Source organism: Mesoplodon densirostris, chromosome 14 (assembly GCF_025265405.1).
Source record: "Mesoplodon densirostris isolate mMesDen1 chromosome 14, mMesDen1 primary haplotype, whole genome shotgun sequence".
NCBI classification, from domain to species: domain Eukaryota; kingdom Metazoa; phylum Chordata; class Mammalia; order Artiodactyla; family Ziphiidae; genus Mesoplodon; species Mesoplodon densirostris.
The window spans coordinates 79,830,621-79,851,917 of record NC_082674.1 but is presented as its reverse complement, the minus strand read 5'-3'; the positions used below and the strand labels follow the sequence as shown (position 1 = coordinate 79,851,917).

At 39.8% G+C, this 21,297-nt stretch overlaps 1 protein-coding gene across 2 annotated transcripts in view; it reads right to left on the bottom strand.

Annotated features, from left to right (window-relative positions):
• CHMP3 (charged multivesicular body protein 3) overlaps positions 1-21,016 on the bottom strand; it is a 69,198-nt gene extending 48,182 nt beyond the window's left edge. The window contains exon 1 of one of the 2 annotated variants that reach the window (XM_060117231.1): positions 20,813-21,016. In XM_060117231.1, coding sequence (XP_059973214.1) covers positions 20,813-21,016 — 204 coding nt within the window. Of the gene's footprint in view, positions 1-20,507; positions 20,652-20,812 lie in introns of those variants that run through there. The other variant, XM_060117232.1, reaches the window with a different exon arrangement.
• Positions 21,017-21,297: the final 281 nt, after the last annotated feature.

Below are 21,297 nucleotides of genomic sequence, written 5' to 3'. Positions count from 1 at the left end.
GAAATCCTACAAATAAGCCTATCATGAGGATCAGGGTTCACCTTTATAATAAACAATGGTTGTGAGATTTAAGGTAAAAAATAATAAAACAGGAATGGAATTGATGCTGACCCTTTCATGCATTCATCCATGAATACATGAACTAAATGGCATTAAAAAATTCATATCCTTAAGATGTATTTCCAATAAATTTCACTTTTTAATGACTTTAAAATCATTATTTAACAAAATCTGTAAAATATTTATTATTCATCAACTCTAGTAACTCCACCCAGACGATATATTAAAGCACTTAAAATTGTATGGTTATACAATTTTAAAAGTTAATGTTAGGTTTAAATATACATTTTCAAGTGAAATTCACGTAACTATACTTAGCCATTTTTAAAATAAATTTTATTTATTTATTTTTAAAATTTTGGCTGCTTTGGGTCTTCGTTGCTGTGCACAGGCTTTCTTTAGTTGTGGCGAGTGGGGGCTACTCTTTGTTGCGGTGTGCGGGCTTCTCATTGTGGTGGCTTCTCTTGTTGCGGAGCATGGGCTCTAGGCACACGGGCTTCAGTAGCTGTGGCATGCAGGCTCAGTAGTTGTGGCACAAAGGCTCTAGAGCGCAGGCTCAGTAGTTGTGGCACGTGGGCTTAGTTGCTCCACAGCATATGGGGTCTTCCTGGACCAGGGCTTGAATCCATGTTCCCTGCATTGGCAAGCAGATTCTTAACCACTGCGCCACCAGGGAAGCCCTACTTAGCCACTTTAAAATGTGCAATTCAGTGGCATTTAGTGCCTTTACAATGCTGTGCAATCACCAACTCCCTATAGTCTAAGAAGTTTTTCAATATGTCAGAAGAACACACTATAACCTATAAATAATCTTCCCCTATGACCATCCTCCCTCCCATTCCCTGGCAACAACTAATTTGCTTTTATGTCTTTTGATATGCTTATTTTGATATTTAATACAAAAGAAATCATATATTATGTGGCCTTTTGTGTCTGGCTTCTTTCATTTATTATAGTGGTTTTGAGGTTCATCTATGTTGTACCATGTATCAACATTTTTAATTTTTTTTTTGATGTGGACCATTTTTTTTTTTTTCTTTTTGCGGTATGCGGGCCTCTCACTGTCGTGGCCTCTCCCGTTGCGGAGCACAGGCTCCGGATGCGCAGGCCCAGCGGCCATGGCTCACGGGCCCAGCCGCTCCGCGGCATATGGGATCCTCCCAGATCGGGGCACGAACCCGTATCCCCTGCATCGGCAGGCGGACTCTCAACCACTGCGCCACCAGGGAGGCCCTGATGTGGACCATTTTTAAAGCCTTTATTGAATTTGTTACAATGTTGCTTCTGTTTTATGTTTTAGTTTTTTGGCTGCGAGGCATGTGGGATCTTAGCTCCCTGACCAGGGATCGAACCCTCACCCCCTGCACTGGAAGGTGAAGTCTTAACCACTGGACTGCCAGGGAAGTCCCTATCAACATTTTTTATGGCTGAATAATATTACATTGAGTGTACATAGAACACAAATTGTTTCCATTCACCCAGTGATGGACATTTGGGTTGCTTCCATGTTTTGGTTACTGTGAATAGTGCTGCTATGAACATCTGTATACAAGTATTTGTTTGAGTACCTATTTTCAATTCTTTTGGGTATAAACCTAGGAGTGAAATTGCTGGGTCATATGACAGTTCTATTTTATATTTTTGAGGAACTCCAAAACTTTTTTTCAAAGGGGCTTCACCATTTTACATTCCCACAAGCAATGTACAAGGGTTCCTATTTCTCCACATCCTTATCAACACTTGTTATCTTCCATTTTTTTGATTACAGCCAATCTGTTGGACCTGTTGAAAGAGCATCTCATTATGATTGTGGTTTGCATTTCCTTAATGACCAATAAAGTTGAATATCTTTTCATGTGTTTGTTGGCCATTTGTATATCTCCTTTGGAGAAATGTCTATTGATGTCTTCTATCGATTCAGCTGTCTTTTTATTGTTAAGTTATATGAGTACTTTATATATTCTGATAGTAAACCCTTATCAGATATATAATTTGCAAATATTTTCTCCCATTCCATAGGTTATCTTTTTACTTTCTCGATAATGTCCTTTGATACACAAAAGCTTTTAATTTTAATGAATTCCAATTTGTCTATTTTTTTCTTCTGTTGCTTGTGCTTTTGGTGTTATAGCAAAAGAATCCATTTCCAGATATGAGGTCATGAAGACTTACCTTTATGTATTTTCTGAGTTTTATAGTTTTAGGTCAAAGACTTTAATTTCGGTCTTTGATCCAAGTTAATTTCTGTATATGGAGTGAGGCAGGGGCCCAGCTTCATTCCTTTACATGTGGATATCCACTTGTCACAGACCTTGTTGAAGAGACTATCTTTCTCTCACTGAATGATCTTGGCACCCTTATAGAAAATCAACTGGCCACAGATGTATGGGTTTACTTCTGGGATCTCAATCCTATTCCATTGACTGATCTATACATCTATCCTTATGCTAATACCACAGTTTTAGTAACTATAGCTTTACAGTAAGTTTTGGAATCTTGAACTGCGGGTCCTCCAGATTTGTTTTGCTTTCTCAGTATGGTTTTGGCTATTTGGAACCTGTTGTATTCCATGTGAATTTGCGGCTCAACTTTTCCATTTCTGCAAGAAAGGCATTTGGAGTTTTGACAGGCACTGCACTGAATCTGCAGATCATTTTGGTGGTACAGCCATCTTAACAACATTAAGTCTTGCAATCCATAAACTTGGAATTTCTTCCTGTAATTTTTTGTAGTTTTCAGTGTACAAATGTACTGTTTCCTTGGTTAAATTTATCCCTCAGTATTTTATCATTTTGGATGCTACCGTAAATGAAATTTTAAAATTTCCCTTTTAGATTTTTCATTGCTAGTGTAAAAAACACAACTGATTTTTTACATATTTACCTTGAAACCTGCAACTCTGTTGAATTCACTTATAACTAATTTTCTGGTGCATGAGGAATCTTTAGCATATTCTATCTGTGGAATCATGTTATCTGCAAATTAACAGGTTTACTTCTTATCAGTGTGGGTGCTTTTTATTCCTTTCTCTTGTTCAACTGCTCTGGCTAGGACTTTTAATGCAATGTTGATTAGTAGCAACAAAACCTGGTGTCTTTGTCTTGTTCCTGATCTTAAGGAAAAAGCTTTCAGTCTTTCACAATTTAAAATGAAGTATAAGGTTAGCTGTAGATTTTCATAAATGCCCTTTATCATGTTAGGGAACTTCCCTACTATTCCTAGTTCGCTGAGTGTTTTTATCATAAAAAGTATTTACATATTTTTGTTCCAAGTATAATTATTTCAAGCATAAAAGTATTACCTTAGGAGAAATCTATGGGAGAAAGTGGAATAGAAAGAAAATAGATTTTCGTTCAAAGAGAAAAAAGTAATGAAAACTGTCTGACTATAAATAAGAACTTGTGCATGTATGTTTGAACATTGATAGGTATCGAATCACTGTGATACTTTTAGAAGTGTTGTAACAATTCTATTCAAACACAACATTTACTATATACAAAAAATCATACCATTTGCAACTGTTTAAACTCATGATAAAAATATAAAATACTGATTTACAAATGTCCAAGGGGAACACAGGTACTCAAAATTACTGTAGGTGATACATCCAGAAATATGAAGACACTGTTATAATCTAACCAGAACTTTCAGAAAGAGCAGGAAAGAAAATTCAACGTTCAAACAGTCAAATGTTTACTGAGCACCCACTACAACCTGTTCAATGTGCTAGGCACCACTCAATGTGCTAGTGATACAGCAGGAGACAAAATAAAGGCTTATGAACCTACATTCTAATGAGGAAAAACAGACAATAAGCAAATAAACATGTAAATGTATACTAGGTCAGAAAATTAGTGCTAGGGAAAAAATAAAGCAAGGAAGTAAGACAAGGGGAATTGGGAAAGGATTACTTTATATGTGAAGATGAAAGAAAGTTCAATGGCTGAGGTGACTTTTGAGACCTGAAGACCTGAAGACACCTGCAAGGGAAACATGTGACTATCCACTATCCAGATAGGGGGAGGGGCTATGGCATTATACTCTGTGTAAGAACAAAAGCCACTAAGAGACCTAGGCAAAAGAGTGTCCTTCAATACAGACTAAGGAATGGGGGTAGAAGACCAGGTGTGATTAAATAATTTTTTAATTAATTTATTTATTTATCTTTGGCTGCACTGGGTCTTCGCTGCTGCGCACAGGCTTTCTCTAGTTGAGGTGAGCAGAGGCTACTCTTCGTTGCGGTGCGCAGGTTTCTCATTGTGGTGGCTTCTCTTGTTGCGGAGCATGGGCTCTAGGTGTGTGGGCTTCAGTAGTTGTGGCACGTGGGCTCTAGAGTACAGGCTCAGTAGTTGTGGTACACGGGCTTAGTTGCTCCGCGGCATGTGGAATCTTCCCGGACCAAGGCTCGAACCCATGTCCCCTGCATTGGCAGGTGGATTCTTAACCCCTGAGCCACCAGGGAAGTCCCTGATTAAATTTTTGTTTGAACTAGCAACTTTAATAAAACTATTTCAATTCAGGTTTATAGAAAAAATATTTATCATCTATTACACATAAATAATCACATAAGGCAGTGAATTACTCCTAATCCTGTATATGATATAGCTAAATCTGTTTAATTTTTTTTTCATGGATCAAAATACTGATTAGCTCCCATTATTTCTGCTTTCAATTGGTAATCTTTGATGATAGCCAATCTACTGGAAGCAATTCAAATTTCAGCAGTTACTGGAATTCCAGGAACAATGCCTAGTATAAATTTCACAATGCAAATTTAAACCTGAAAATGAGGCAGAATGAACAACTGCAGTGGTTTTTAAGCTTGTTTTTAGTAGCAGAATCCTTCAAATAAATGTAACATGGAACTCCACAGATACAAAAAAGATTATGATAATGTACATTTATCACATAGGTTCAGGTTCAAAACTTTTACTAATATAAAGCAAATAAATTAGAATACTCTGTCTGTCCCGATGAAATATAAAGCTCTAAATTAGCTGTTACGATGTTATACCAACTTCAGCATCCAGTGTCTTCCGTATTGTTTTACGTGTCTAGTATTGAAAAATTCTAATTCAAAGAGATTAAGAAACTATTTTATTACATCTGTTTACCATTACAGTTACTTAACAATTTGCCTTTTAAGGCTGTCCATTGTTTAAACGAATCCAGAAGATTGAAAGCAAAGTCATTTAGAAATGGTTGTTTCAAAATTTATCATTACATTATGTAACTGCTCATGTTCATTAAGGGGTGCACATTCAATTTAAGACAATAAATGGCAACAGTGAAATGAGTTTTTTAAAAAGGCACTGCTGCATTGTTTGCAGTAGCGAAAGTCTAGAAATTACCTAAATGTATATCAAGAGGAGACTAGCTAAACACATTAGAGAATTTCCATAAGTGAACAGTATATTCTAATTAAAGAGAGAAAGGCAATGCACTGAGGACTACCCATGGAATTAATTCTCAAAATATAAATGAAAATAGCAACGTAAAGAATGTGTACAGTATAATATTACATATGTTAAAGGGAGAGAAGAGGAAAGAGAGGGAGAGGCTAAAGGAGAGAAGGAAGGAGCAGGAAAGGGGAAGAAGAGAGGGAGGTGAAAAAAAGGGAGAGAGATATATAAATATGTCTCTCTATATTCATATATTATGGAACATCGACAGAAAAATCTACAGGAAATTAGGCTGCCTTCAAAGATATAAACTGAATTAATTTGTGAACAGGAGTGAAAGGGAGATTTACTTTTTCCTGTAATTTAGGATACACTTTGCTGCCTTTTGAATTTTATAATATGTGCAAATATAACCTATTTCAAGAAACACTTCTTTAAAAAATAACATAAGAAAGAATTATGAAAAAAGTCCAGGTTCAGGAGCTGCTTTAAATCATCCCTGTTTGGAATAAATACTTTAAAATTCTACCTTGTAATATTAGAATATTCATTAAGGCTATTTTTTAAAAAATTGTTTTAGATGCCACACAGCCTACTCTGTTAGACAATTACCCAAAACTTTAAAATAGTTCAATGTGAACCCAAATTTTGTTTCACTTTCGTAAGTGACAACCAGCAGTTTCTAACATTAAAAAGTTCAAAAAAGTAAAATGTATGACAAATGATGATAATTGAAGACTGAAGTCAATCTGTCTTCATTCTAGGGAAAAATAGTAATTAATTTACCTACTTTTATTTCCAAACCAGAATAACAAGTTTTCTGATTTAGTGCAAAATGTATTTTCATCTCTGTAAAATGACTTCAATGTTACAAGTAATACACTTCATTGTGAAGGATCATTGTATATCATATATGGGGTAGCAGCTCAGGAAAACGCGAGCAAGAAAGAGAAATGTGCAAATGATACAACACAGAGAAGAACATAATACGCTCTTAGTGAGGAAATAAAGATTCAAACAAAGACATTAAAGGAAGGTTTAATCTAAGGGGGGATAATTTCAAAAAGATTTGGAGAGTTCCATCTCTGCCTAGGTATAGAAAGCGGAGAAGACTCTCAAGACGGTAAGACAAAGCTGAATGAACTACAAAATAACTTTTCCTGAACCTGTTGAAAAGCTCAGGTCACAAGGCAACAGTACAGCATGAAACCTAAAGAAAGGCACATCTAAGAAAAGAGGGGACACCGGCACTGAATCATCTGTGGTATAGCCTGGATGGCGGCACCTCAAAAGCAACTGAAGAAAATTCAGTTAAATTTCTAAATAAATTGATAAAATCCAAGTGTGGGTTAGTGGACAGCAAAGAACCTCAGGAGCCACAAGTACAATGGGAGTTCACGTCAACTTTCGGGTTCTTCGAATGGAAATGGCATAAAAATGCTGAAATGTACACAAAGAACGCCGTCATTGGCTCACAAAACTTGACACAGCTGAAGAAAGAATCAACAAACTTGAAGAAAAGTCAATAGAAGTTACCCAAACTAAAAAAAAGAATAAAATAAGCAAAGTATCCAAGAGCTATGAGATAAAAACAAACGGTCTAACACATGTGTAATTGGTATCCCAGCAGGAAATGAGAGAAGAGAGCGTAAGTATTTGAGGAAACGATGGCTGAAAATTTTCCAAAAATAATGAAAAATATCAAACCACAGATGCAGGAAGCTCAGAGAATCCCAAACAAGATAAATATCAAAAACAAAACAAACAAAAAATACAATATAACACCACACAACACACCTAAACACATTATATTCAAGATGTTGAAAATCAGAGATAAAATCTTAAACTCAGCTAGAGAGGAAAAAACTATGCATTAATGACAAAGGAACGAAGATAAGAAGTACATCAGACTTCTCAAAAGAAACTATGATCAGGAGATAATGGAGAGACATCTTTAAAGTGCTGAGAGAACTTAAAAAATCCTCTCAATCCAAAATTCTATATTGGTGAAAATATCATTCAAAGTGAAGACAACTTCCAGGTTCAGCTCTGATATATAGAGATTGGAAGTCATCACTCCCATCCATAAAACAAGGAAAAAAACCAACTTTTCTTTGATTCAACAGAAAACCAAGGTTATAGGTCAAACGGCCATCCTGCAATGTGGAGACAGAGGTGAATACAGAGAGTGACATTTGAGATATGCTTACCTGGACCACTGGAAGGAACATTTAAATGGTAATTTCGACTAATTGCTGGTAGATGAGTGTAGACTACCATGAGAATGAAACTCCTAGGTCCCCCAAAACTTTCATGGGCTTTACCTCCAAGAACCACAGAAGCTTCTCATTGTGAAAAAGCAAGAAAGATACCCCTATTTCTCCGGCAGGGAGAAAAGAAAAGTAACCATTCTGAAATATTCACACAGTGTTGTTCTTTGTAAAAAAGGCCTATCCTCCAGTAAAACAAACCTTACTAGAGCCTTATCTCACCCTGGAGAAGGATGTTTATCTGACATTATCTGCTTTCTCCTATTCTTCCTAAGTCACTGGGAGTGGGCAGGAAGCTAAGAAACACTTGTGAACACCACGTCCAGGGACACAGGTCACTAAAACACTGAGTTTTAATAAGATTATAGAATGCTTCCAGTCCCCCACATTTTACCACCACACCAATAGGGCTCCAGTATAACAATGCATTAGAGATAAAAGAGACGCAAGATGCATGCCCTATCTAAAGAGGAGTTTTTGTGGATGCCCAAGATAACAAGAGAAATAAAAACAAGGACAGTAGAGGAACTTTAAGCCTCTGGCACCTATAGCCACAGCAAACATTAACAAAGCCAAACCTCTAGCCTGATCACCATAAAACCTCATACTGAAGACCTATTTACCTCATTTCCTATTACCCCACATATCACATCCAGTTTCCAACAAAAAATTACAAAGCATTCTAAAAGACAAGAAAAATCACAGTCTGAAGAGATAAAGTAGGCATCAGAACCAGACTTAAATATGACATAGATATTGACATTTTCTGGCTCTTGTGGGAAAAGTAAACATTACCCAAGAAGAGACAGGTAATGTAAGCACAAAGATGGAACCATTAAGGATCAAAAGGAAATGCTAGAAATATAAAACATTAATATTATAACAGAAATGAAGACTGCATTTGACGAGTTCATCAGTACATAAGACATAGCCAAGGAATATATCAGTGAATCTGAACCAGTGAATAGAAACTTGCAAAACTGAAATGCAATAGGAAAAAGAATGAAAACAAACAGAAGAGGACATCTAAGAACAGTGGTCAATTTCAAAAGATGTAACATACACATAATTGAATACCAGAAGGAGAAAAAAAGAGAAAACAGTACAGAAAAAATATGAAATAATAATGGCTGAGAACTTTCCAAAATTAATGACAGACCCCAAAACCATGGATAAAGGAAGCAAAGAGAAGACAAAGTAGGATAAGAATCCAAAAAATGACAACTAGTTATCTCATTTCAAAGTGGGTAACACGAGAGCAAAGAGAAAATTTTGAAAGACAGAGAAGAAACATACCTCACCTACAAGGGAACAAAGATAAGAATTACAAAACACTCTTTGTTATAAACTATGGAAGCAAGAAGAGAGTGGAGTGAGATAAAGTGCTGGAGAAAAAATCACCAACCTAGAACTCTACATCCAGCAAAATTATCTTTCAAAAGAGGAGAAGTAAAGACTTTATCAGACAAACAAAAATTGAGGGAATTCATCACAGCAGATCTAGATTACCAGAAATGTTTTTTTAAAGTTCTTCAGGGAGAAGCAAAATTATACAGGTCAGAAACTGGGACATATATAAAGAAAGAATATTAGGGAAAGAATAAATGAAGACAAAATCTATTTTCTTATTCCTAACTTTTTTTTTTTTTTTGGCTGTGTGGCATGGCTTGTGGGCTATTAGTTCCCCAACCAGGGATTGAACGCATGCCCCAGAAGTGAAAGCGCTGAGTCCTAACCACTGGACCACCAGGGAATTTCCTATTCTTAAAGTAATAATAGTAACATTATATTGGGTGAAGATAGAATATGGATAACTGAAATGAATGAGAGCAATATCATAATGGACAGAATACACTGCTAAAAGGTATCCGCATTACATGTTAAACAGTATAATAGCATTTGAAGTTAACTTAATTAAAAATGTATATTTCAAAATCTGGGACAATCACTAAAAACTTTGTAAAAACACATAATTCATACGCTAATAGATGAGATTAAATGAATCATATGAAAGGTTCAGTGAAAACCAGACGGGGAAAGCAAGAAAGTGAGAGAGAAAGAGAGAAAGAAAGAAAAAGTCAACTATACATTGCCTACAAGACTAAGGTTAAAAGTAAATATAAAGACTAACATTGGACTTCCGGGTAAGACGGCGGAAGAGTGAGACGCGGAGATCACCGTCCTCCCCACGGATACACCAGAAATACAGCTACACGTCGAACAACCCCTACAGAACACCTACTGAACGCTGGCAGAAGACCCCAGACCTCCCAAAAGGCAAGAAACTCCCCACATACCTGGGTAGGGCAAAGCGGAGAGATTCCCGCACAGAGGATCAGTGCCGAGCGGCACTCACCAGCCCGAGAGGCTTGTCTGCTCGCACCGGCGGCGCTGGAAGCTGAGGCTCGGGCTTCGGTCGGAGCGCAGGGAGAGGACTGGGGCTGGCGGCGAGAACTCAGCCGGAAGGGGGCTAATGAGCCACAGCTAGCCGGCAGGGAGTCCGGGAAAACTCTGGAGCTGCCGAAGAGGCAAGAGACTTTTTCTTCCCTCTTGGTTTCCTGGTGCGCGAGGAGAGGGGATTAAGAGCGCTGCTTAAAGGGGCTCCACATACGGGCGCGAGTCGCGACTGAAAGCGCGGAGCCCAGTGACGGGCGTGGGACGCTGGGGCTGCTGCTGCCGCCGCCAAGAAGCCTGTGTGTGAGCGCAGGTCACTGTCCACATCGCCCTTCCGGGAGCCTGTGCAGCCTGCCACTGCCAGGGTCCCGGGATCCAGGGGCGGCTTCCCTGGGAGAACGCACGGCGCGCCTCGGCCTGGTGCAACGTCACGCCGACCTCTGCCGCTGCAGGCTCGCCCCGCACTCCGTGCCCCTCCCTCCCGCCCGGCCTGAGTGAGCCAGAGTCCCCGAAGAGGCTGCTCCTTTAACCCTGTCCTGTCTGAGCGAAGAACAGACGCCCTCCGGCGACCGACACGCAGAGGCGGGGCCAAATCCAAAGCTGAGACCCAGGAGCTGTGAGAACAAAGAAGAGAAAGGGAAACCTCTCCCAGCAGCCTCAGAAGCAGCGGATTAAAGCTCCACAATCAACTTGATGTACCCTGCATCTGTGGAATACATGAATGGACAACACATCATCCCAAATTGAAGAGCCAGGAGTCAGTGCTGTGCCTCTGAGTTGGGAGAGCCAACTTCAGGACACTGGTCCACAAGAGACCTCCCAGCTCCACATAATATCAAACGGCGAAAATCTTCCAGAGATCTCCATCTCAACACCAGCACCCAGCTTCACTCAACGACCAGCAAGCTACAGTGCTGGACACCATATGCCAAATAACTAGCAAGACAGGAACACAACGCCACCCATTAGCAGAGAGGCTGCCTAAAATCATAAAAAGTCCGCAGACACCCCAAAACACACCACCAGACGTGGACCTGCCCACCAGAAAGACAAGATCCAGCCTCATCCACCAGAACACAGGCACTAGTCCCCTCCACCAGGAAGCCTACACAACCCACTAAACCAACCTTAGCCACTGGGGACAGACACCAAAAACAACAGGAACTACGAACCTGCAGCCTGCAAAAAGGAGACCCCAAACACAGTAACATAAGCAAAATGAGAAGACAGAAAAACAGCAGGAGAAGGAGCAAGATAAAAACCCACCAGACCTAACAAATGAAGAGGTAATAGGCAGTCTACCTGAAAAAGAATTCAGAATAATGATGGGAAAGATGATCCAAGATTCTATTTCCCAGATCCAAAATCTTGGAAATAGAATAGATAAAATGCAAGAAACAGTTATTAACAAGGACCTGGAAGAACTAAAGATGAATCAAGCATCGATTAAAAACACAATACATGAAATAAAAAATACTCTAGATGGGATCAATAGCAGAATAACTGAGGCAGAAGAACGGATAAGTGAGGTGTAAGATAAAATAGTGGAAATAACTGCTGCAGAGCAAAATAAAGAAAAAAGAATGAAAAGAACAGAGGACAGTCTCAGAGACCTCTGGGACAACGTTAAACGCACCAACATTCGAATTATAGGGGTTCCAGAAGAAGAAGAGAAAAAGAAAGGGACTGAGAAAATATTGGAAGAGATTATAGTTGAAAACTTCCCTAATATGGGAAAGGAAATAGTTCATCAAGTCCAGGAGGCACAGAGAGTCCCATACAGAATAAATCCAAGGAGAAATACGCCAAGACACATACTAATCAAACTGTCAAAAATTAAACACAAAGAAATCATATTAAAAGCAGCAAGGCAAAAACAACAAATAACACACAAGGGAATCCCCATCAGGATAACAGCTGATCTCTCAGCAGAAACTCTACAAGCCAGAAGGGAGTGGCAGGACATAATTAAAGTGATGAAGGAGAAAAACCTGCAACCAAGATTACTCTACCCAGCAAGGATCTCATTCAGATTTGATGGAGAAATTAAAACGTTTACAGACAAGCAAAAGCTGAGAGAGTTCAGCACCACCAAACCAGCTTTACAACAAATGCTAAAGGAACTTCTCTAGGCAAGAAACACAACAGAAGGAAAAGACCTACAATAACGAACCCAAAACAATTAAGAAAATGGGAATAGGAACATACATATCGATAATTACCTTAAATGTAAATGGACTAAATGCTCCCACCAAAAGATACAGATTGGCTGAATGGACACAAAAACAAGACCCACATATATGCTGTCTACAAGAGACCCACTTCAGACCTAGAGACACATACAGACTGAAAGTAAGGGGATGGAAAAAGATATTCCATGCAAATGGAAACCAAAAGAAAGCTGGAGTAGCAATTCTCATATCAGACAAAATAGACTTTAAAATAAAGACTACTAGAAGAGACAAAGAAGGACACTACATAATGATCAAGGGATCGATCCAAGAAGAAGATATAACAATTGTAAATATTTATGCACCAAACATAGGAGCACCTCAATACATAAGGCAAATACTAACAGCCATAGAAGGAGAAATCGACAGTAACAATCAGAGTAGGGGACTTTAACACCCCACTTTCACCAATGGACAGATCATCCAAAATGAAAATAAATAAGGAAACACAAGCTTTAAATGATACATTAAACAAGATGGACTTAATTGATATTTATAGGACATTCCATCCAAAAACAACAGAATACACATTTTTCTCAAGTGCTCATGGAACATTCTCCAGGATAGATCATATCTTGGGTCACAAATCAAGCCTTGGTAAATTTAAGAAAACTGAAATTGTATCAAGTATCTTTTCTGACCACAATGCTATGAGACTAGATATCAATTACAGGAAAAGAGCTGTAAAAAATACAAACACATGGAGGCTAAACAATACACTACTTAATAACGAAGTGATCACTGAAGAAATCAAAGAGGAAATTTAAAAATACCTAGAAACAAATGACAATGGAGACACGATGACCCAAAACCTATGGGATGCAGCAAAAGCAGTTCTAAGAGGGAAGTTTATAGCAATACAATCCCACCTTAAGAAACAGGAAACATCTCGAATAAACAACCTAACCTTGCACCTAAAGCAATTAGAGAAAGAAGAACAAAAACACCCCAAAGTTAGCAGAAGGAAAGAAATCATAAAAATCAGATCAGAAATAAATGAAAAAGAAATGAAGGAAACAATAGCAAAGATCAATAAAACTAAAAGCTGGTTCTTTGAGAAGATAAACAAAATTGATAAACCATTAGCCAGACTCATCAAGAAAAAAAGGGAGGAGACTCAAATCAATAGAATTAGAAATGAAAAAGGAGAAGTAACAACTGACACTGCAGAAATACAAAAGATCATGAGAGATTACTATAAGCAACTCTATGACAATAAAATGGACAACCTGGAAGAAATGGACAAATTCTTAGAAATGCACAACCTGCCAAGACTGAATCAGGAAGAAATAGAAAATATGAACAGACCAATCACAAGCACTGAAATTGAAACTGTGATTAAAAATCTTCCAAGAAACAAAAGCCCAGGACCAGATGGCTTCACAGGTGAATTCTATCAAGCATTTAGAGAAGAGCTAACACCTATCCTTCTCAAACTCTTCCAAAATATAGCAGAGGGAGGAACACTCCCAAACTCATTCTACAAGGCCACCATCACCTTGATACCAAAACCAGACAAGGATGTCACAAAGAAAGAAAACTACAGGCCAATATCACTGATGAACATAGATGCAAAAATCCTCAACAAAATACTAGCAAACAGAATCCAACAGCACATTAAAAGGATCATACACCATGATCAAGTGGGGTTTATTCCAGGAATGCAAGGATTCTTCAATATACGCAAATCAATCAACGTGATACACCATATTAACAAATTGAAGGAGAAAAACCATATGATCATCTCAATAGATGCAAAGAAAGCTTTTGACAAAATTCAACACCCATTTATGATAAAAACCCTGCAGAAAGTAGGCATAGAGGGAACTTTCCTCAACATAATAAAGGCCATATATGACAAACCCACAGCCAGCATCGTCCTCAATGGTGAAAAACTGAAACCATTTCCACTAAGATCAGGAACAAGACAAGGTTGCCCACTCTCACCACTCTTATTCAACCTAGTTTTGGAAGTTTTAGCCACAGCAATCAGAAAAGAAAAGGAAATAAAAGGAATCCAAATTGGAAAAGAAGAAGTAAAGCTGTCACTGTTTGCAGATGACATGATACTATACATAGAGAATCCTAAAGATGCTACCAGAAAACTACTAGAGTTAATCAATGAATTTGGTAAAGTAGCAGGATACAAAATTAATGCACAGAAATCTCTTGCATTCCTATATACTAATGATGAAAAATCTGAAAGTGAAATCAAGGAAACACTCCCATTTACCATTGCAACAAAAAGAATAAAATATCTAGGAATAAACCTACCTAAGGAGACAAAAGACCTGTATGCAGAAAATTATAAGACACTGTTGAAAGAAATTAAAGATGATACAAATAGATGGAGAGATGTACCATGTTCTTGGATTGGAAGAATCAACATTGTGAAAATGACTCTACTACCCAAAGCAATCTACAGATTCAATGCAATCCCTATGAAACTACCACTGGCATTTTTCACAGAACTAGAACAAAAAATTTCACAATTTGTATGGAAACACAAAAGACCCCGAATAGCCAAAGCAATCTTGAGAACGAAAAATGGAGCTGGAGGAATCAGGCTCCCTGACTTCAGACTATACTACAAAGCTACAGTAATCAAGACAGTATGGTACTGGCACAAAAACAGAAAGATAGATCAATGGAACAGGATAGAAAGCCCAGAGTTAAACCCACGGACATATGGTCACCTTATCTTTGATAAAGGAGGCAGGAATGTACAGTGGAGAAAGGACAGTCTCTTCAATAAGTGGTGCTGAGAAAACTGGATAGGGACATGTAAAAGTATGAGATTAGATCACTCCCTAACACCATACACAAAAATAAGCTCAAAATGGATTAAAGACCTAAATGTAAGGCCAGACACTATCAAACTCTTAGAGGAAAACATAGGCAGAACACTCTATGACATAAATCACAGCAAGATCCTTTTTGACCCACCTCCTAGAGAAATGGAAATAAAGACAAAAATAAACAAATGGGACCTAATGAAACTTCAAAGCTTTTGCACAGCAAAGGAAACCATAAACAAGACCAAAAGACACCCCTCAGAATGGGAGAAAATATTTGTAAATGAAGCAACTGACAAAGGATTAATCTCCAAAATTTATAAGCAGCTCATGCAGCTCAATAACAAAAAAACAAACAACCCAATCCAAAAATGGGCAGAAGACCTAAATAGACATTTCTCCACAGAAGATATACAGAGTGCCAACAAACACATGAAAGGATGCTCAACATCTTTACTCATTAGAGAAATGCAAATCAAAACTACAATGAGATATCATCTCACACCAGTCAGAATGGCCATCATCAAAAAATCTAGAAACAATAAATGCTGGAGAGGGTGTGGAAAAAAGGGAACACTCTTGCACTGCTGGTGGGAATGTGAATTGGTACAGCCACTATGGAGAACGGTATGGAGGTTCCTTAAAAAACTACAAATAGAACTACCATATGACCCAGCAATCCCACTACTGGGCATATACCCTGAGAAAACCATAATTCAAAAAGAGACATGTACCAAAATGTTCATAGCAGCCCTATTTACAATAGCCCGGAGATGGAAACAACCTAAGTGTCCATCATCGGATGAATGGATAAAGAAGATGTGGCACGTATATACAATGGAATATTACTCAGCCATAAAAAGAAATGAAATTGAGCTATTTGTAATGAGGTGGATAGACCTAGAGTCTGTCATACAGAGTGAAGTAAGTCAGAAAGAGAAAGACAAATACTGTATGCTGACACATATATATGGAATTTAAGAAAAAAAAATGTCATGAAGAACATAGGGGTAAGACAGGAATAAAGAAACAGACGTACTAGAGAATGGACTTGAGGATATGGGGAGGGGGAAGGGTAAGCTGTGACAAAGTGAAAGAGCGGCATGGACATATATACACTACCAAACGTAAGGTAGATAGCTAGTGGGAAGCAGCCGCATAGCACAGGGAGATCTGCTCGGTGCTTTGTGACCGCCTGGAGGGGTGGGATAGGGAGGGTGGGAGGGAGACGCAAAAGGGAGGGGATATGGAAACATATGTATATGTATAACTGATTCAATTTGTTATAAAGCAAAAAATTAAAAAAAAAAATTCAAACAAAAAATTAATACTAAACTTTCTTTGGGTTATTTGTATGGAAATATGTTAATATAAATGTTTCAGACATTACATGAATTTCATAAAAATCTTATATGTTCTGGTATAATGTTATAAGTCATAATTTTAATTATTACTTTAAAATGCATATCTCAGAAATAACTAAATTTCCTTGTCAATTGCATTATTATGAACTTTCATCAAATCTTTAACCATGGTCATTTTTAAGTCTTTTGTCATTTATAGACATTTCTGGGTGTATTCTGATGTTTTTGCAAAAATGTTCCTGTAAAAGAGTTTCATCTTCACAGAATTCAAAAGACTCTGACAAGTACTCGTTTCTGGTAACTGACTATACTGCTGAACTGAATGAATAAGCATTTTCAGAACTCTAATGGAAAACTGATAAATTCATAAAAGTGCTAACAAAAGATAAAGATAAAAAAATTAATTACATGGGACTGAGTGAACTGATGAGGATAATTATAATTTTTGTGACTTTGTTTGAATTAAAAAAAACTGTGATGTAAAAAAAAAAAAAGTATCTGAGATAGCTGGGGGCAAAGACTTTAGTCTGTAAAGCCCCTTATACAGCTAATGTTTCCCTGGAATATCCCTTGAAACACTGCTCATCTTAAAACTACTTGACTTGAAACCTTACTTAATCTTATTCTGATACTCATTCATCACACAATATTTATTTAGCACCTACTCTGTGCTGCATTCTTTACCAAAGTTCTGGGGTCATCACCCATAACATAAATATGTATATGTGACATGACCTGACTTGCCTGACCTGACTTGTCACCATGGCCTAAATGACAATGATGATGGTGTGGCATGGCTGCACCTGGCCCCTGCTTATTCTGTGCTGGGACCTCATCTTCCAGTCCCCAGTGGAAGGCATACTATAAATTCATCCTAATTCAAGAGTTGCCCAGCTGACTCTACAGCATTTAGTCGGTTCTCTTTTTCCTCTAACTCTTCTCTCTCTGCCAACATTATCTTGGATTTTGGTTTGTTTTTTAAGTTTCCATTATTTAGCTTCTTTTATGAAGTTGAATTTTTAATTTTTCTCCTTCTCCCTCTCAAAAAAAATGCCAAACTAAAACTAAAATGTCAGACATTATTTGTCTTCTTATTCATATATTGGTTCTCGATACTTTGCCTGTGCTTCCACAGCTCTACGGAGAAAAAAGTATTTCTAATTCCTGCTTTATTGGCACTTTCTGGAATTACAAATTCAATGCTAAATAATTGTGGCAGGTGACAAAACCATTTCCTCATAAATCACAAGGTATAAAGAGCTTGGTAGAAGCTGAATGTAAAGCAAACAGAGACACTCTTCTGACAAATTAGAACAAGGTGTAATTAGAACTCAAAGGATAGCTTGGAGTACTGTCAGGAAGAGGAACTTGAAGAAAATCTTGGGCAGGGTATCTCCAGTACCAGTTAAAGTAAATAATCTAACACTAAAATTCCTACGAAAGGGTCAAGAACCTGGATTTCCCAGGTGGTCCAGTGGCTAAAACTCCACGCTCCCAATGCAGGGGGCCTGGGTTCGATCCTTGGTCAGGGAACTAGATCCCACATGCATGCCACAACAAAGATCCCCTCGTGCTGCAGCCAGGACCCGGCACAACCAAATAAATAAATAAATATTTTTTTTAAAAAGGAGAGAGAGTCAAGAAACAATTCACAGGCAGGAGGCGTGTGGAAAATATGATAGTGGAGGGCTAAATCATTTTTTTAAATGTACAGCTTCACTCTAACGTTTTTAAAAATTAATTAATTAATTAATTAATTAATTTTGGTTGCATTGGGTCTTCGTTGCTGCGCACGGGTTTTCTCTAGTTGCATCAAGCAGGGGCTACTCTTCACTGCAGTGCACAGGCTTCTCATCGTGGTGGCTTCTCTTGTTGCAGAACATAGGCTCTAGGCGCACGGGCCTCAGCAGTTGTGGCACGTGGGCTCAGTAGTTGTGGCTCGCAGTTCTAAAGCACAGGCTCAGTAGTTGTGGTGCACAGGCTTAGCTGCTCCACAGCATGTGGGATCTCCAGGACCAGGGCTCGAACCTGTGTCCCCTGCATTGGCAGGCAGATTCTTAACCACTGCGCCACCAGGGAAGTCCCCCAAATCATTTCTAATCACACAAGTCTGGGAGTGATCACTCCAACCTCTGAACTCCTGTAACTATATATATGATACCCAATCCAGACTTGTTTTTGAAATGCATATCTTACTTGCTAGACGATACGTTCTGTGGCTGTTTATTTCATCTTTATAATATCCCTCTGGCAGGCACATTTAAAAAAACAATCTCGTGCAACAACCCTGTGATTTTCACGTTTTAACTTACTTTCACAGGTAGGCTACCCTATTGGAAGAGTATAAAATCTTCGAGCTCTTAGCAATTACATTTATCATTTAAAAGCAGTCTCAGTGCTATTCAAGTAATACATATACTAAGAACAGATTAAAAAGTAATGAGACTGTTTTCCCATAATCTTCTCATTTTATGAATGGGAAACCTAAGACCAAACACTGAAGGTAATAATCCTTCCTAACGTCAAAAATACACTTTTACAATAACAAGCACCTCAGAATATATACATGCCACAAAATGTGCATCTATATAATGCTATACAGTTTGAAAAGTAATGTCACATACTCTTACCTCATTTAAGCTCCACAATTTTTATTTTACCAGGGAGTAAAACTGCGTAAGTTGCCTGAGGGAACTAGTAATTATTGAGTGCCTACTGTTCTACTACCCATCATTAACAAATACGATCAACATCCACACATATTTTACGTGCCAACAACCTCATGATGCACAACATTTTTTTTTTTTTTTTTTTCAGTACGCGGGCCTCTCACTGTTGTGGCCTCTCCCGTTGCGGAGCACAGGCTCCGGACGCGCAGGCTCAGCGGCCATGGCTCACGGGCCCAGTGGCTCTGTGGCACGTGGGATCTTCCCGGACCGGGTCATGAACCCCTGTCCCCTGCATCGGCAGGCGGACTCTCAACCACTGCGCCACCAGGGAAGCCCACGACATTGGTTTTTAAAACAGGTCTGCTAGAGCTGAACATGTGAGACTATTTATTAAATGAAAGATTTTAGGTTTGTTTCCCATTATGTGTAAGTCTGTACTGGGTGCTGTAATTCTTCTCAAACTTTAATGTGCATACGCATCACTGGAGATCTTGTCAGAATTCAAATTATGATTCAGTAGGTCTCGAGTAGGGCTCAAGATTTCTAACAAGGTGCCAGGTGATGCCGATATGGTTGGTCTGCATTTTGAAAGCAAGGCTGGACTTCTGTGGTGGCACAGTGGTTAAGAATCTGCCTGCCAATGACAGCAAGGTTGTAGAATATATAATTTACCCTGGGAGTTCCCTGATAGCCTAGCGGTTAGGATTCTGGGCTTTCACTGCCAAGGCCAGGGTTTGATCCCTGGTCGGGAACTGAGATCCCAGGAGCAGCCTGGGGCGGCCCAAAACAAAAACACAAATTTACCCTAACTAGCACTACTAGCTAAAACTTAACGTCCTTTCATCTTCAATGACTCTTAAGTGATACTATTATCATTCCTACTTGACACCCAAGACAAAGGCTCAGAGAAATTAACTTTGCCTACATCACAAAGCTGATGTGTGCGGAACCAGATTACAAACTTAGGCACACGCACTCCACCGGGCACTCAACCGCTCCACAGTATCCCGACGTGATCGCAGTTGACAGGCAGATTCAGAAGTCTAAGCCAGACGCAGAGTTGTTATCTCCTGTACCACCTTCCGAGTGGGGACCCTGCTATAATTGTGCGTCTGGTGTCAACAGAACGTTGGAGGGCAGGGGAAAGAGATCCAGAGCCTCCCTCTCAATACGGCGCAGTGGGTGGGGAACGGGCGGCACCGTCCCGCGACGGGGACGGGGTCCTCGGGGTACCACGCTCGGAACCGGGGTACGCCAGTTGTCCGCGGCGGGGAGTGAGGGGGCGGGGCCTGCGCCAGGGAAAGGTTCCGGGCGGGACGTACCAACGCGCGCCGGGGAAAGGGTTCCATAGGCGAGGCCGACGCTGCTGCCTCCGCGCCCGGAGCCGAGGCCGAGGAAGTCTTAACCCGGCCCTCGGCTCCCTTGTGGAGTGGAATACCAGGGTTCTCTTTCGCTACAGCCGTTTCCTACGAGACTTCCTCCGGCCCCTCAGTCGAGTGGGAGGCCCCGGAAATGGGGGCCGAGCGGCACCTGGCCAGCCGCTGGGGGGAGACCGTCCAGTCGTTTACCAACTCTATCACACCCCACGCAAACCCACCCACTCCGGTGCCGCCGCCATAGCCCTTACCAGCTCTTTGGGCGGCTTCTCTGGGGTTTTTCCAAACAGCCCCATGGCGAACTGAACTCGCCTCACCCCTCCCGGCTTTCCGTTCCCTGCACCCAGGCAGGTCACGGGCAGCCGCCTGGGCGGGGCCGCTGAGAGGCGAGGAGTCGGGGCGCCAGGAGCAGGGAGCGGCCGCGGGGAGCCTTGGTGCGCATGCGCCGAACTCATGCGCAGACGGGTCGGCGGAGTTTTGTTAGGAAGATTGAGGCGATTGCGCACTTTCTGGGCGGGGACTTGTGGGCCCAGGTGTGTTCTCTTGAGGCGTAGAGGCGGTTCCTCTGAAAGTTGCGAGTTTATTGACTACACCTGGTGATTACAGCTGTGCCTGCTCACCTAAACCTGTACGTTGTGGCATCAAACGAGGTACAATACTTTTACAACCACTTTCCTAACATCTTTATCCTGTCCCGTAGGCACCCCACATGCAGCGAGCCAGAAATGACCTCTTC